This window comes from Triturus cristatus, chromosome 5_2 (genome assembly GCF_964204655.1).
Source record: "Triturus cristatus chromosome 5_2, aTriCri1.1, whole genome shotgun sequence".
Taxonomy (NCBI): Eukaryota; Metazoa; Chordata; class Amphibia; order Caudata; family Salamandridae; genus Triturus; species Triturus cristatus.
In genome coordinates, this window is record NC_140588.1 from 231,486,708 (window position 1) to 231,504,462 (window position 17,755).

The 17,755-nt window shown below is 45.8% G+C and overlaps 1 protein-coding gene across 1 annotated transcript in view; it reads left to right on the forward strand.

Moving 5' to 3' along the window:
• The window catches only part of CARMIL1 (capping protein regulator and myosin 1 linker 1), a 995,540-nt gene that overhangs the window by 919,519 nt on the left and 58,266 nt on the right, over positions 1-17,755 (forward strand). Inside the window, exon 34 of the mRNA XM_085607022.1 lies at positions 9,234-9,312. Within this exon, the coding sequence (XP_085463148.1) occupies positions 9,234-9,312 (79 nt within the window). The remainder of the gene's footprint in view (positions 1-9,233; positions 9,313-17,755) is intronic.

Below are 17,755 nucleotides of genomic sequence, written 5' to 3' on the forward strand. Positions count from 1 at the left end.
TGAAGAGCTTCAGTTCTATAAGAGATACAAGGGATACGCTTTGCTCCAATTACTTTCAACAGGGGCAGAGCTTAGGAACCCCTCAAAGTGCATTATAATTATCATGTTTTGAGTTGTGCTTTTGTGGTATTTCCTGTCTAGGGCAGTGTTTGTTTTGGTTATTGGAAGCTGAAAAAATGTGAACAAGCTGCAAAAGTAATGTGCTGCAAAATTCATTTCTGCATTTCTGATGAAATTCAGGTTTTTACTTTGTTGGCAATAGAGACTGCCAGTTCATGTAGTCCATAATTAAGGGCTGAAAAATCGGCCTTCGGACATTCAATCCACAGATAGATCTGTGTGAAGTCAACATGTTGTGATTGATAGTAAATGACTCTATCCCAAATATTGATAAATAGCTTTATAAAGACATTGAACAGTCCTAATTTTAGAGGGAACACCTGCAGTACTCCACAGTCTACTTTAACCAATGATAAAAGTGTCGGCAAAGATAGTTTCTATCATCAGCTGTGGCAAGCACAGTAGGAAGTCATAAGACAATGAAAAGCTCAGAATGATATTAAGGTCTGAAGCCTGATTGATTGTGCCTCCAGCTTCTGATGACAATACTGGAAGGCCTACATTTTAGGTACTGCAGCCTATTCCACAATTGTAGATACCCATGGATGAACAGCAATTGGGAAATAATTTTGAAGAATATTGTTAGAGCTGGCATCTTTTGGCGAAGCTTCCCCTGTCTTTTTGCTTCTGACGTCCTATTTTTGACTGTGCTGAACTTCGTTTTTGATGGTTTTAGGACTCTGGGTGCTTTACCACTGCTGATCAGTGCTTAAGTGTTTGTGCTCTGTGTCTAAAATGTAATGGTATTTGGTTTCTCCATGATTGGCATATTTGATTTGCTGGTAAGTCCCTAGTGCAGTGCACTACATATGGCCAGGGCCTGTAACTTAAATGCTAGTTGTGGGCCTGCAGCACTGATTGTGCCACCCTCATGAGTAGCCCTTCAGACCTGTCTCATGGCTGCCACTGCAGAGCGTGTGTGTGCAGTTTTAAACTGTCATTTCAACCTGGCAAGTTCACCTACTTGCGAGAACCAAACCTTTCCTTCTATTACATATAAGGCACCCCTAAAGTAGGCCCTAGGGGGGCCCATAGGCAGAGTGCAGTGCATTTAAAAGGACATGTGCTGTTGAGTTTTACATGTCCTGGTAGTGAAAAACTGCTAAATTTGTTTTCACTACTCCAAGGCCTATCTTTCCCATCGGATAGCATTGGAGCTGCCTTGTAAAACTTTACAAATGTAACTTCCAATTAGGAGCAGATAGAAGACTGGTGTTTAGTAACTCTGGGCTCACAATTTAAATACACATCTTTTAGTGAAGTGGGTTTTCAAATTGCAGGTCTGAAAATGCCACTTTTAGAAAGTTGACATTATCTTACCTTAACCATTCTGTACCTCTGCCTGCCCCTAGACTACATGTCTGGTGGGGTGACAGCTTGGCTTTGTGAATTCACTCTAGACAGTCACACACAAAGCGAGCTGAGGTGTGCTCTGTATATACTGATGACCCATCACCAGACTGATGAGCCATCCTGAGCTAGAGTGATGGGAGGAGTTGACACTTGCAACTGAATTGGGCTGTGCCTGTCCCCACACAAAGAGTTGCATAACCCCCTGTGGTGTATCTGGAGCCAAGGCCAGGAAGGGCAGGGTCTTGTGCACTATAAAGACCTCTCTTTTCAGTCTCCCTACTTCAAAGGCTAAAACGGGTATAAGTACTGGACCTCTGACATATAATCAAAACAATTCTGTACGGAGTGAATTCTTTCAGGAAAAAGAGCTGATTTGCTGCGAGGAGGGACTATCACTTTTCTGTGTTGGCCTGCTGCTTCTTGCCTGGTAGTGAGAGGACTGGACTTTACTCTCTACATCCTGCCTCTAAAGATTATCCAAGGGCTGCTTGTTTGAGCTTGTCTCCTGTTGCTGGTGTCTCAGGGACAACAAAGACTTCACCTGCACCTTGCTACCATCACCTCGGCTCCTCTGATGTGAGTCCTGGTCTGCCAAGTGGGGCCAAATCCAGTCCTGGGCCCTTGGAGTTTTTGTGCTGCAACCAAGAAACGGACGCATCGACCCGCAGCATCATTTCAGAACCAGCGCATCCTTGCAAAATCTGCGTATCACCTATGCCTCCACCGAAGCCTTGGACACCGCTCGCCGTGTGCGTGATGCAACGTTTTAGACTTTCAATGCATCCCCAAATTTGTCACAGCGCCTCCGAAGAACCACCACTGCATGAGTTTCAAACACCGCCTCATGAAGTCTGTTACGCACCATTCTGACTCCAATGTGGTCCCGGCCCTGCGTGGCTTACAACTGATGCAGCGCCTGCAGCCCAGCGATTTGACGTCAACGCCCTGGAATTGATGCATCGCACTCTTGACAGCGACGCATCACACCACTTCGCCTTCAGGCACCGAGGCCTTGCACCAGCAACTGACAAAGCACCTCCTCTGCGCATTGAATCATCCCTAAACGTCAAAGCTATAATGACAATGCACCACCTTCAGGAACTGACACATCACCGGCATCCGCAAGACCTCACCTCCTCTGTGCTTCGCATCGTCTTCAATTTCCAACGCATCCACAGTATTGTCAGCGTGTCTGCGTGACTCCTGTATCCAACCCACGCTCCATCGTGGTCATACTGAACTTTTGAATTTGTCCCGCTCAAACGTGACCATATTTCCCCAGTTGGAGCTATTCATTACTGTGTGTGCACAAATACTTTACACATTGCCTCTTTAGTTTAGTCTGACTGCTCTGTTCTGAGCTACCAGAGGGGGAGCACAGGTAAACATTTAGTGTGCGCTACACTTACCCTGACAAGAGTGGTGGTCCCTACTTGGACAGAGTGCATACTTCTGCCACCTAGAGACCCTATTTCTAACAAATATCTAATAGATAATCCTTTTTAGCAAGCAAGTCAGCACAATTTTTTTCTTTCTAAGCCTGCTGACACCCTGCTTGTTTTGAAAAACTGGTTGACCAATTCAGCTACAGAAGAAGGAATCATTTGTAATGGATGCATCTTATCACACATTCCTTAATTTATGAATTATCCTTCTAGACTTCAGACTGGTCCAGAATACTTTTTTCGAGTAAAATCTCTCCAGTACCACCGGGTTTTCAGACGGTTTCAGCCACAACCCCACTTTGGGATCTGATGATACCAGAGTATACTAAGTGATGCCGGTGTTCTTGCCTCAATTCCTACTTTTCAATGCCTCATCACCATGGGTTGGGAGCTCTCTCAGTGTTTCAATCACCAACAGAATTCCCCATTCGATCCAAAAAGGGGGTGCTCAAATAGCCCTATGCAATCCTGGGCGAAACAGGAGAAAAGGGATAGGGTCTCCAGGCACCAGTCAAACATACCTCAATAAAGTTCAACAATAGTGTTAATGATCCCTATTGGGGTTTACTAAGGCAACTTAATTTGGTTTAATTTTGCTATTAAAGTTATCACACCCTTCCGAATTATGTACAATAAATCAAGTACAATCACTCATTAGGCCATAAGAAAATACATACAACAACATCTTCTTTACAATGTCCAACACATTCATTAACAGTCCTTGGAGTCTATTTTAATTTATAGGTGTCTCCTAGTCAATTGTAGAACATATACAGATTTTACTGGCTATTAATGTACTAGACGTCGATTTAGAACGGATCGTGAGACAAATCTGTCAGGCAGGTGTTTGTGACATACAGGGGCATTAGTTCCTCTCAACTACAGGTGTATACCGGTAAGTTGTTGGAGCAATTAATTTAACTGCATTAGGCAGGGTTCCTTAGTGATCTAGATATTTTGCTCAAGCAGTTTACGGATTGATTCCAAATCCCACCCTACGTCCTGGTATTATGTTTTTAGAAGGACCTAAAGGAAGGGGCTGAAATGCATCGACCATTACATTACGAGGAGTTCCTCAAACCGTAGATAAGACTAGATCCAAGGATATAATTAACTATTAACCCTTGGGTCTGAGCCAAATACCCACATTGGTTTGGGTTTGTTGAGTTGACAGAACTACCATAAGGTGTACTAATTCTGCAATTGACTAGGAGCTACCTATGCTCGAGTGCCATAACCCCTCTCTAGTATGCTTAATGTGCTCTGTTTATTACAGTTCAAAGGTTGTCTCTAGGTTCTTACCAAGGTGTATGTCCATGAAGCTTATGCCTTAGGCCAGCAGCCGCCTGGTAGCAGAGCACCGTCCCGCTCCCACGTCTGGGAAAGAATGCACTCTTCAGGTTAAACGCCGACTCCTGCTGCAGTGAAGTTGCAGTCCTGCGTGGTGGTGGGAGAATAAGTCAAAGGCCCCCTGGGTCAGAGATTTAGTTAACCTGGAGTTGAGGTGGTGCTACTGGGCAGACCTCATCATAATTTCTCTCCTACCAAATTCTAGGTGCAAGTCTTTCACCTTGGCTCCACTTTAGGGTGCTAAGTCGTGGTATAATGGTGCAAAGTACTCACACCAGTCTTGAAATCACTGCAGCATAGAATGAGCCACGGTCTCAGCTCCTTAGGTCACAGTGGCATGGGAAGAGCTGCAATCACACTTCTCTGGATAACAGGGTCACAGGTTCAGCTGCGATCTCAATTCTTGGCATAGGAGCACAGAGCAAGAGTGATCCCACTGTTCCTGCCTGGAACTTCATCTAGGAGAGTTTGATGCCATACAGCACCTAGGACATGCATATCGCTTTCCTTCATCCTTCTTCCTCTGGCTGGCCTCACCATCACTGGGGTCTTGCTGCTCCTGGCTCTTCCTGGAAAGCCGAACCTCCTGTGGGGTTGGCAGGCCTCTTTTCTCTGTCAGTAGATATATTGGCTTGTAGGCACCTCAGGTCAGATAAACAGCTTCTTCCAGCAAGGCAAGACATCAGGTGATATAACCTCATCCCTGGGAAGCTGGCTGTCATGCAGACATAAGCCCTGGTGCCACAGTTCGCCTCTGTCAAGCACTCCCTTCTTTGGTAATGGAAAATTTGGAACTGGATCAACAAGTGTTTGAGTGGGTCCTACGTTAATACATTCAAAGCAGATAGAAGATATAAATCAACTGTGTTCACTTTCAGAATCATGTTAGGGTGGTTCTTCTTTCAAGTGTCCTCTACAGGATACTCTCCGTACACAGCATTTGTGTAGAGTGATCCTTGGCACTGGAGAGTAGTCACCAGCCTGGAACACCCCCAGTAAAGGCACAAAGAGGAGTGACCTTCCACACCTGTCTGTCATCTGCTACACTGAACAGTGATGAGGGGAAAGACAAATGTCTGGCCTAACCTAAAGGGTCCCTTTGACTGAGAACAGCATAGACTGTAGTCCCACCCTTTACCACCACTATTTTCCAAATAGATGTGCTGCAGGAAGGCTATTCAGCAGCTCCTCTGAGCAAAAGGTCTGATTAAATTGCTAAAGGAGCCTTGTCTCCTCCCTCCCATTTCAATCTCTAGATCTCTCTCCTGTAAGGAATGTCAACAATACACTTCAACTGTCTGGAATATAATCTTACCTCTATTTTGTACACAAGGATTGGCCTGAGACACCCAAAATGGACACTATTTCCCATAATGAATGTCCCACACAGGCCACACATGCAATATACACTTGGAATGTTAGCACTACGATCTGGATAAGCGCATAGAGGAGGAACAGTAGGTCTCTACTGCAGCGACAATTAAAAAACCTAGGTCACAGCTATGGATTCACAAAACACAAAATGTCTCCACTGCAGTTGTGTATCCTCAACCCAAGACAAAGACAGTAGTACACACTCAGTGAAATGTGGGCATGATTGGTGCACCCTTACAGTTCCTCAACGGACCTAGCACTTTACTCATGTTAAGGAATAGGCCTAGGCCCCTACACACACACTAGACTGGTGTGAAGCTATGGACAAAATCAAAAACGAGGATACCCGATGAGCCCAGTTTGACGCCCAGGGCGGGGAACACAACTGTACACCATGCAGGGTACATTCCTGTCACAACCAATATGGATGATGAGTGGCACATTTTGAGTTGGAGTGATGCAATCTAATTTTACAGAAAATAAACTGATGATCCATTGAAAGAATAGAGTTATTTTTTGATTGAAGTGTTTCTTACAGAAAATGTATAAATGAAAAAAAAAATGAAGAAATACTTCCCCCAGTAGATAGGAGTGCATAACAACTAAGAGTTCATTAAGCAGTCATATCAGTACCATGTCATGCCGTGTATTTCATGTGACTAACTCAGCACCAAACCTGCCTTTTGGAAGCAACTTGACTTTTGGTAGTCTGTTCTGTAATTTCTAAATTTCTCCATAGGCTGGTTCAGGCCAGCAAGTAAATTTTTTTAGCCAAAAAGCATCTGAATACAAAAGTGTCCAATTCATACCTCTTGTATACACTAAGGAAGACAGTAGAGCAGCTAAAGATAACTACGTGAATGAAGGAAAAAAATTAAGTTAAGTAGAAACGTAAGATAAAGTCTCTCATAAGGAGGGATGGGTGATATCTACTCTTTGAGTGCTTTGAGGCGAATAGGGGAACAAGCAGAGCATGCACACATTCTGTCTACTTCTACAAAAGTGATTCTTAAATGTTCCTGGTTCTTTATATTGTGCAAAATGCCCATATTAATGGATCTGCATGAGGGAGGATGTGGAAGCTACATTACCATGTGGAGGGAATAGTGTTAATGTGATAAGAGAGTGTATAGCGGCAAGAGAGTGGATGGAGTGAAAATGGACGAGGCATGAGAGAGGAGAGGAGGGGAGGAGAGATGCGAAAGAGGGGGCTGTGAGTGTGTAAATGAGGTTAGAGTGTGGGCAGTCAGCAATCGGGTAAATGTGGGTGATCAGATGGATGGGGAGCTGAGGGAGTGGATGAGATTGGGTGAGAATTGATTCATAGCAAGAGGGAGAAGGGGATAGGAGGAGGAGCTGTGAGCAAGGTGGTTGGTTCTTGAGATACAATCTTCCAAAAGTATCTGACCAAATGCAAATTAATTCCAGAAAAATAATTATCAATTTGTTACTGTCGATAATTTGTTGTATAATATGTGTTTGGGACCCTCTGCATTTATTTACCAATGAGATTGCTGTCTCCTGGAAATTTGTATTCAGGGGTACAATTTCTATCTTGGAATCCATTGACTCTTCATAAAATAATTAGTCTGGAGCTTCTCCTTAGATCGTTTGATCTCCAGCTCTAACCTCTAAGGCAGGGGTACTCATAGTACGCGGACCTTGCAGACATCGTACCGGTGTTTTTTTTTTTTTTAACAATGTCAGCAAACACAGACTCTGCTCTGTGGGGGCCCGGGGATTCAAAAGATAGTCCGAGTGGAGCTGCTGGGGAGCTAAGAGGTGAAATACAACAAAGCCTCGTTATCATGCAAATGGTCTCTTAAAGACCTGTGAAGTACTCGGGTGGGGCTGTGTGTGTGCCCTGGAAGGGAAGCTGCCTCAGCTGCCACACATGCGAAGGGGTGGGGGGGGGAAATGACAAGAGAACAGCAGGGTGTGAGAGTCGGGTAAGGGGACAGAGGGTGACAGAGGGCAGTAGGGAGGGACAGAAACAGACAGAGAGAGATAGAGACTAACAGAGACGGGGACAGACAGAGACAGATAGGCAGAGACAGGGACAGACAGATAGAGGCAGAGACAGACAGAGAGGCAAAGAGACAGACGGAGAGGGAGACGGAAAGGGAGGGCGACAGAGAGAGAGGGAGACGGAGAGAGAGAGGGAGGGAGACGGGGAGAGAGAGGGAGACGGGGGAGGGAGGGAGACGGGGAGAGGGAGGGAGAGAGACAGAGGGAGGGAGTCTGAGAGGGAGAGAGACAGAGGGAGGGAGTCTGAGAGGGAGGGAGTCTGAGAGGGAGGGAGACTGAGAGGGAGGGAGACTGAGAGGGAGGGAGACTGAGAGGGAGGGAGACTGGGAGAGGAAGGGAGATGGAGAGGGAGGGAGAGAGGGGAAGAGGGGGAGAGGGAGGGAAACGGAGAGGGAGGGAGACAGAGAGGGAGGGAGAGAGGGAGGGAGACAGAGAGGGAGACAGAGAGGGGGAGACAGAGAGGGGGAGACAGAGGGAGGGAGATGGAGGGAGACAGAGAGGGGGAGACAGAGGGAGGGAGATGGAGGGAGAGGGAGGGAGACGGAGGAGGGAGGGAGACGGAGGACGGAGGGAGACGGAGGAGGGAGGGAGACGGAAGAGGGAGGGAGACGGAGGAGGGAGGGAGGGAGATAGAGAGAGGGAGAGAGAGAGATATGTGTATGCCGGGTCCGGTGGCTCATTGGACGAAGGCGTCCGCTGCAGGGACCTGTGTTCCACCTCATGGTCACAGTTTTTTTTGTTGCTCTAGCCCCACCCCCTCCCCCAATGACCCCGCCCCCAAGGTGCGGCCCTCGGCCACAAACCACACTGTAAATTTGGCCCCCAAGAGAAAGTTTGTGAGTACCCCTGCTCTAAGGCATATCTCCGAGCTCCCAGTCAATTCACAGCATACTGCTGTGCTCACTTACCAATGCTAGATGTGACTGCTGTGCCCAGTCATTAAAGCTTGACTTGACTGCTTTATCACCTATAACATAGAAACCTACTTTCTACTGTGGTCTCTTTGGTAGCAGCTAAAATACTTCCATCTTCAATAGAAGGCACTGTGTAATATATTACAATAATTCATCCAGCTACATTTTACCTCCCAGTTAATACTGCCATTTACACACTCATTCATAATGTCCGGTCACCCTTTAAAAATACTTATTGGCACTTAAGTATACTTTTAATCTGATGAAAATTGAACTTTAGGGAATAACTTTCCACTGCTCTGTAGCCGAGGTTCCAGTCTGTTACAATTAGCAGTACGGAGCCTGCTGAGTGCTTAGAAGTGATTCACGTCATTGTTTGTACTACATATATTTTCAAAGATCTTCTCAAAACAAAAGTGGTAAAATGCCTAGCCATGTTTGTCCAACAGCAGGTTTTGTATTGCACCAAAACATTGCTATAGCACTTAACTGTCTCCTGTCGTGCTACCTAAGGTAACCGTTGGCGATGTTGGTCTACAAGAAATCATCTAATTCCTTGTTCTTCTAAAAATGTATTGAAGAAGGTTTATGCTTTTTCTCTGTTTTAGCTTTCAGACACCTATTAAAAAAATCCTTGTTCATTTTTCAGAAACTTGGAAATGAAATTCCTCCCAAGGATTCCTCTGAGAATGCAGTGATCTTAGAGCGGCTAGATGGGAGTAGTTCAGGTAAAGTTGTGTTATTTCTTTCAAAAATGATGACGGGGAAAACCAGTTACATTGCCCCAAATGCAACCAGGGAGACACTCTGTGCTGCTTCTCCATCTTTGTTGAAATTAATTATTGTATTTTCCAACTTGAATGTTTGTTGTTCTACCTAAATATCATACATGAAATGGCCCCTGCTTTGTCTGTTGTTAGTGAAATAGAAATAACTTTTGGAGAGGCAAGGGGGAAAACAACAGTTTGGTGGAGAAGCACCAGTAACTATATAGGCAGCAGACACCTGTTTGTATATGTATAAAACATGTTTCTGGGGAGAGAGCTTACCATCTAGTAGTCAGCTGTGCCTGATCTGCCACCCCTCCATTCAGGTCCAGGAAAATTCAGGCTCAATATGCAGACTGTAATGAAGTGCAGGAGGTAAATATACAAGCTTTACAGAGGTTGCAGACCTTCAGAAGCAGATCTAGATTCCAAAATCACTTTTGGGAGCAGGAGCTGTTTCCACAGCTCTGTAACAAGTCCTCACAGGCAGAGGTTCCCTCTGATGACTAAGACAATTCTTCAGGTATTTTACTCCAGCAGACAAAGCAGGAACTGTTTTTAAAGTTACAGGTTTTTAAAGTTACAAGCAAATTGTCATTCATGTGTATCCCCCAAACCAATCCCTAGACGTCTCACATTAGTTGGACTCCTTTTCCATAGCATCACTGTGACATTTACCTTCAGATTGCAGAAATCCCACAGCACATTTCCTGTAAAATAAATCTAAGATGACTAAGACTTTTCCTTATGGGTGAGAGCTCTGTAAAACCAGCTAACCCAGCCATAGTAAATAGTCCTATCCCCACACAGCTAAGGCATTTCCATTCTCCTTGCTAGACAACAGGTAGGATGCCAATGGGGTAAAGCATTACTACGAATCTAAACAGAGTGTGTGTGTGTGGGGGGGAATTATGAAAGCGTGAACTCCAGTTCATCCCTACTTGACCAGTCAGTGCAGGAAGATTTCCTCTCCTTAATTACTGTCCAGGCAGAGTCTGAAGATAGGAATAAAATAGATGGTTTAGAATGCGAGTCTGTATAGCTTTATCAAATTCTTATAAATCCATAGATGTGATTATCCCTGCATTGCCAATGGCGACATAACTTATTCCATAATGCCCTGTGTTCAGTGATCTTCATAATCGGCATGGCTGATGCCGATTATGAGGCTCACTGAACCCAGGACATTATGCCCGTGACTTTAGAGGTTCGTGACATTTAAGTGAACTGAAAAGGACCATACAGGTCGCAAATAGAATCCACGACGCCCTGAGGAAGCCCCAGGCCGGATGGCCATGTAAAGGGGCGAATTGTTGGCTGTTACCACTCTTTTGCAATTTGACTCGGAATCCCTGAAACGAGTCAGAACACTTTCATTAAAAAAAATCACTACTCTGAATATCGTATAGTGGATTTTTTTTCCGAACAAAACGACCATATTTACTTGTCCTGACTATTTCTTGGAACTCTCTTCTGACCAGGGGGTTAGGGATTTCCCCCTGTCAAGGACAAGTACCTTCACCTTATTCTGCTCAACTAAATACGGCCAGTAAGGGATCGGGACCCATCACCCCTTTTTACCTTGAAATAACTTATTCCATAGTCCATAGGTGCAAATAGCCCTAAATTTTCAATGGTAACATAATGTATTCCATATCACCATTCTGAAATAGCCTGATAGCTTAAAATATTTTAATATTTAAATCCTCTTTAAGGATGTACTGACCCACATTATACAAACCTTAAAATGTTATTTAAGTTGCTGCCACCAGGCCTGATAAATTAATTTACATCAAATCTCAATTTAGAAGAGGGGCTCAATGCGAGAGACAGCCCTCCCGAGATGAAATCAGTACTCAGCTAGCATGCACCTGGTGGGGGGTAGCCAAATTGCAGTGCCTCCACGAGCTGGGACCCCCTAAAGGCCCTGCCACCTGGACCCTCTAATACCGAGCCTGGCATGCATGGGTTTGGAGTGACAAAGGAGTGGCCTGTCTTGGGTGGCATGGCAGTTGGATGAGAAGCAATGGGGGCCACAAGGGAACCCTGGGGTAGATCCCAGAGCACGGTGGCATCGAACTGAAAACGAGTCTGGGGGTCATGCAGGCTTAACAGTTTCAATAGAGCCCTATGAGTGGTGGACAAAGCTATGGCTTACACCAGGGAGGCCCAATCCCCACAGGCCAAGGATTAAAGCACCAGGTAGGGTAATCTTCCCTAACTAGGGCAGAGTGGCTTCGGACCCAGGAAGAGTCTGGGGCTCCTGTAGGCAGAACAGTTCCTGTAATCCCTTGTGAGAGGCAGGAAAAGCCATGGCTTTCACCTGGGAGGCCTGGTGCTATTAGACCGGTAGTGTCAACCAGAAGGGCCTGCCTTGGGCACGTGGTGCCACACATGGGTTTAGCAGGTTTCAAGATGTCCACTAGTTTTCTTGTCAGATTTGTGTTGGCAAAAACATCACTAGTGAAGTTTCATTCTCAAGGTTGATCCAGCACGCGGATAAGTGTGGGTGTGCTAACTCAGTGAACTAGGTCACCACCCAATTTGAATTACACCCAGGCCTAGTAAAGAGTAAGTGCTTTTCTCCACTGCATACTACATATTTTGAGGTGAGCTCCACCCCTCTTTTTCCGATGACGATTGATGACAACTCCTGTTGCTGGCTTTTCTAGATATGAATGCACAAAGTCGCAGAACCACCTCAAACCAGTGGCAGAAATGTGCCAGAGAAATTCATTCTACAAACATGGTTTGAAGAAAGGACTGCAACTCCAAGTCAGTGTTGCTGGATTTGTCACTGGTAGATGCTAGGCAACTGGCACTCTGTGATTTAAAGCTGGTGTCTCTGAGAGTCTATTTCTCAGGCAGGTGAGGCAGCATCAGCAGAGTTGACTGACATATTTGGCTGGAGAAGCTGCGGCTCCACCTTAGATGAGGAGCCTTGCTTGTTGCTGACACATAGGTGCTGGATTGTCTCTGCATAAGGAGTCTTCCCAGTGGAGCACTTAGGAGTAGCTGCCTTCTGAAGAGCTGCCCAGAGAAAGATGGTCTAGCACAGTAAATCACAGGCGAACTCTAAATTGCAGAATCCATTGGGAAGATTTGTGCTTCAAGAGACCGTGGTTAGCCTGTGTACCCTTGCGTGCTTTACGTTTGACCCTTGCTGCCTGTATCTGTGCCTTGAAGATGCCTCATCCCTCCTTTCTGGCCTGAGAGTGTTCAATGGGGTTGCTATTGTGGACTGACACTCCAGGAAGTCTTATCTGCGTGCCTTTCTGCCAGAGGACTCTCTAATGGCCTGAATAGCTAGGAATAGTGCCTTGAGGTATTATGTGCTTAACTAACTGGAAATGCATGGTTCTGCCGTCTTGCTGATACTAGGCACAGCACTGTTGTTGAAGAATTACAGTGCACCCTGTAATGCTTGCCCTTTCTTCACCATTGTGACCCAAGGAGCCTGAAACACAGGCTCCAGGGTCCTCTAAAGACCCCCTCCTCATTGGGCCTTAATCTGACCTATTGAGAAACTACCACATTTTCACAAAACATCTGGGTGAGATCTAATTTTTTTGGGCTAAGGGATTTGCTTGAGTTCTGTCAGCCGCTTCAAAGATTGTGACCGGTCCAATCCCAGAAAATAAGACTGGTTGGGCAATCATTGTGCTGGTGCTTCCTAGAGAAGGTACCCTGCTCAGACAAGCAAAGACATGGTAAATGGCCGAGTATGGTCCTAGTGACTCAACACTAAAGTGGATTACCGGTGAATTGAAGGCACCTCTCCAAGTTAGAGAAAGTCAATTTCACAAAAGAGAAAGGTAAGTTTAATGATGCAATTGAAGCGGATGTAGGAAGAAGATTTATTGAGTAAATCTCTAGAACAGGTGAGCGCCAGGTAACACAGCTTCTTCTCCAAGACGCCAGTGCAACTGACTCCTGAATTAGAATCTAAACAAGAACCTAGCGAGATTCCACGTCTCGCTCACTAGCATGAATTAAAGGAACATAACAATATGTAATAAACAAACATATAACACATCCACCTCCTTTGGAGAAAGAAAAGAAAGAGGAAAAAAATAATAATAAATAAATAAAATAAAATAATAAAATAAAAAAAATAACAATGCAAAAAGAGAAGGTACAATATAATCACTATCTCACATATTCTTTTAACCACGCAGGTAGGACTCTTTTCCTCTTGCCAATGTCGTCTATGTCTATATTCATGTCGGCTCTCTCCTTTACAGATGCAGAGTAATTTGTAAGTCCGGTGTCTGTGTCAGTACACAGAAACCCTTCCCCCCTTTAATAATAGAAGAATCACTGTGAATGAGATTTCCATCTCTAAAATCATTTGTTTTCCTTTTGTAAAATCATCTTTGTCTACATCTTCCCTTGTTACATTCTCCACACATCTCAAATCAGTTTGCATTTTACTTTGATCAAAATAATCCTCTAAGCAATCAAAATAAGAAGGATTTCCAGAATTAGAGCATCCTTCAGTGTGTTTTAAATTCCAAACCCTTCCATCCATAAGTCTTATAGTATTGCAAAGAACTTCCTTCACTTGTAGGGGTGCTTCAAATTTACTATCACCTTTAGCAACTTTGAAAGGTCTTTTAATTCTGACCCAATCGCCAACCTTTATAGTAACCTTCTTAGTGCCATGAGACTCCTCATAGTATTCTTTACTTTTCATGTGTACCATTTCTAAATGGTTTTTAACCTCTTCTGGTGACCACTGCTCAACTCCTCCTTCCACAAGCCAACTGGGGGTACATTTGCATCTAGGCTTCCTACCTCTCATCATAATAAAAGGGGATAATCCTGTTGCTGCATGCATAGTGGTCCTATAAGCCCACACTGCTTTCTGTATTTCTAACTTCCAATCCAACTGTTTGTTAATTGCTGCTTGGATTGCACCTTTTAAAACACAGTTAAAACGTTCTACAGTACCATTTCCGCTGGGATTATATAGTGAAGTGGTCTTGTGCTTGATGCCACATTTCATAAAATAATCTTTTGCAACTTTCGAGGTAAATTGTACTCCGTTATCACTCAAAATACATACAGGTAATCCTTCTAAAATAAAAATCTTGTCTAAGAACTTTAAAACATTATATGTGTCCACTCTTTCCACTAGGACAATAGGTCACTTAGTAAACAAATCGATTGCCACAATCCCATATTCCTTCGATTCTCCAACTGGTCCAAAAATATCAATTGCTATTACTTCCCAAGGAAGACCAGGAATCAAACATTCACTCATTGGAGGTCTCAACATTTTCAAGGACTTATCTGCAGAAGAACAAATAGGGCAATCTTTTACAAATTTTTCAATTTCCTTGTCAATTCCCGGCCACCAAAAGATACCTTTAACTACCAACTTTGTTCTAACTATTCCAAAATGTCCTTCATGGCATAACTGTAACACTTTCCTTCGTAAAACCTTTTGTGGAATTATTCTGTCACCCCTCAACAACAAATCTTTATCCAAGGATAACTCCATGCGCATATCCCCAAAAATTTAAGATATTATGGGCCTCATGTAGGTAGCCAAATACCGGTCGGTAACGGCCGAAATTCGGTAAATATCCCGTTACCGACCGGTATTCAGACAAGTGAGATGTAGGAGTCCAAAAACCACTTTTCGGTAAATATGAGGCGGTAAATACCGATTCATAGTTACCGAATTCTAAAATACCGATTCATATTTACCGAATACATCATTAACGAATCGGTAAATATGAAGTGGTAAATATGAAGTGGTAAAAATTTAAAATGACATGTAGGAGCAGTCGGTAATTAAGAAATCCAGGAAAATCGGTAAATAAGAGTCGGTAATTAACACGGATGGAAAGCAGGTGGTAACCATCAACAATGCACATAAGCAATCCCAAAATGCAACTGCGTGGACAACATGGCCGCCATGTACGTCATTGCAAGGCGCCTACGTCTACAGGCAGCAGGACTGAGGGTGTGGCGACGGGAGGAACAAATCTACAGACAGCGCATCACACTATTCCAGCTGACTGATGCAGAGATACATGAGAGGTACAGGCTACACCCCGAAACCATCATGGACTTAATCAGGGACCTTCACCCACTCCTGGACCAGCCAATAAGAAGGGCGCACGCCATACCCCCACATGTGCAGGTGCTCTGCAGCCTACATCTGTTGGCATCCGGCAGTTATCAGGTGGTGATAGCTGCGGTGGGTGGGGTATCCCAGAGTTGCCTGTCACGTTTCTTCAGGAAGTTCCTGGATGCCATGATGCAGAGAATGCACCACTACATAAGCTTCCCAAACACACAGGCTGCACTGCAGAAAACAAAAACAGACTTTTATCACATGGCACAGTTCCCCCATGTCATCGGCTGTATTGATGGTACACACATCCCAATCTGTCCTCCAGCTGACACAGAGCACATCTACAGGAACAGGAAGTCCACCCACTCCATCAATGTGCAGGTCATCTGTGATGCAGGGAACATCATCACAGATATTGTTGCAAAGTTTCCTGGGAGCACCCACGACTCTTACATCTTCCAGAATAGTGGGATCTACACACGACTGAGAGCCGGAGAATTCGGAGAGGGATACCTGCTGGGTAAGTAACAGTGACGCCCCTTGAAACCTGCAAATCAGAGTGTATAGAGGCATGTAACTGATGGTTCCCTTTTACTCATCCAGGCGACAGTGCATATGCATGCCGTTCATTCATCCTCACTCCCTACCTACACCCAGCAACCCAGAGTGAGAGACGATACAACGTGGCCCACAAATCTACACGCAATGTGGTGGAGCGCACGTTTGGACTGCTGAAGAGCAGGTTCCGCTGCCTCCACAAGAGCGGAGGCGCACGCCAGTACAAACCCATCACCTGCTGCAAGATAATTGCCACTTGTGCAATGCTGCACAACCTTGCCACGAAAAAAGGTACAGATGTGGAACTAACATATTTTGAGGACAACGAGGATGAGTCAGGCCAGCCAGAGGGCAGCGCAGCTAGAGTGCCAACTGCAATCGATGGGAGAGAGAGACGGGCAGAGATCACATGCAACTATTTCTGAGTAAGTGAGGGGACACAGCGAGTCGTGAGAAGTCATGACGTAGTTTAATGTGGCACCACGCCATGAACACATGAACAGGCCAATCTGGCAATATGCCATCTATACAATGAGTATGTCCAGGGTTACGTCACCCAATGGCAAGTGGATAAGCAGGGCCACATCAATGTTTGCGCATACGCGCTGCAGTGGTGGATTGCACGGCCTGTGCATCCTCACTAGAGCCAACCCCAAGCCGCCTGCTGCTCCTGCGTGCTTCTGGGACGGGGGGTGTGATGCTGCTGCTGGTGTCGATGCTCTCCGCAGCATCCCCTGCAGCAGTTGTCGACGCCTGACTTGTCAATAGCACCCCTAGTGCACTTGTCACCTGCACCATCCCCCGTGACAGGTCGCTGCAGCACTGTGTTAGGCCCTCCTGCATCGTCACAGAGCGCCGGCAAAGTAGGGAAGTCGCAGTTGCCAGACGGTTGAGTGCCCTGCTGGTAGTGTCCCTTCTCTGGCGTTCCCGGCGCCGTGCTTCGATGTCAGCATCTAATTTGCTGCACAACTGCTGGATTGACTGGGACATGTCCCGAATGCCCGCAGCCATGCCGCCAATGTTTGTGTCCATGTTGACTAAGCTTGTCCTCATCACCCGCATGTGCCTCTGGACTGACATTACTGCCTTTGATTGCAGGCGCTGTTGCTTCAACATTTGGCCCTCGAGCCCCAAGAAGACACCATGGCCGTCAGTGGGTGCTGGTGGACTCTGGACACGCGACCTGCGGCGCCCTCTTGCTCCCGTCTGTGCTGCCTGTGAGGTGTGGGGCACAGTGGGATGGCTCCCTTCCTGGGGCCCGGTGCGGTCTTCTGGGCCCATGCTGTCGTCTGACGAGGTGTCGAAGGCTCGTAGCCTGGCTGCTGGACGCCTCCTCATTCTCACACCTGCAAGCGGAGATGTGGCCGGTGAATCGAACATGAGTGGCGATGCTGGCTCTGGTGGTGGTGATGCTGGCTCTCGGTGAGGTGATGGTGGCTCTGTGTGCGGCGCGGCTGGCTGCGTAGGTGGTGCGGCTGAAAGTGGGCCTGCTCCCTGGTCTGAACTCGTGGTGGCTAGAGGTGATTTTTGTGGCCGGTGTGCCGTCTCCCCTGCAGCATGCCCTGTACTGCATGATGTCACATCTGTGGACAGAAAAACAACATTGGCTCAGTGTCCCCGAAGGGCTGCATTGCAAGCGTCACAATAAATCATTTCACATTCCAATCTGTCCTCTGTCTCCTTGTGCCTCGAGTGCGTGACATGCCTTGTTGCCCTGTGACATTTACGTCATGGTTAGTGTGGCCCTGACTACATCTC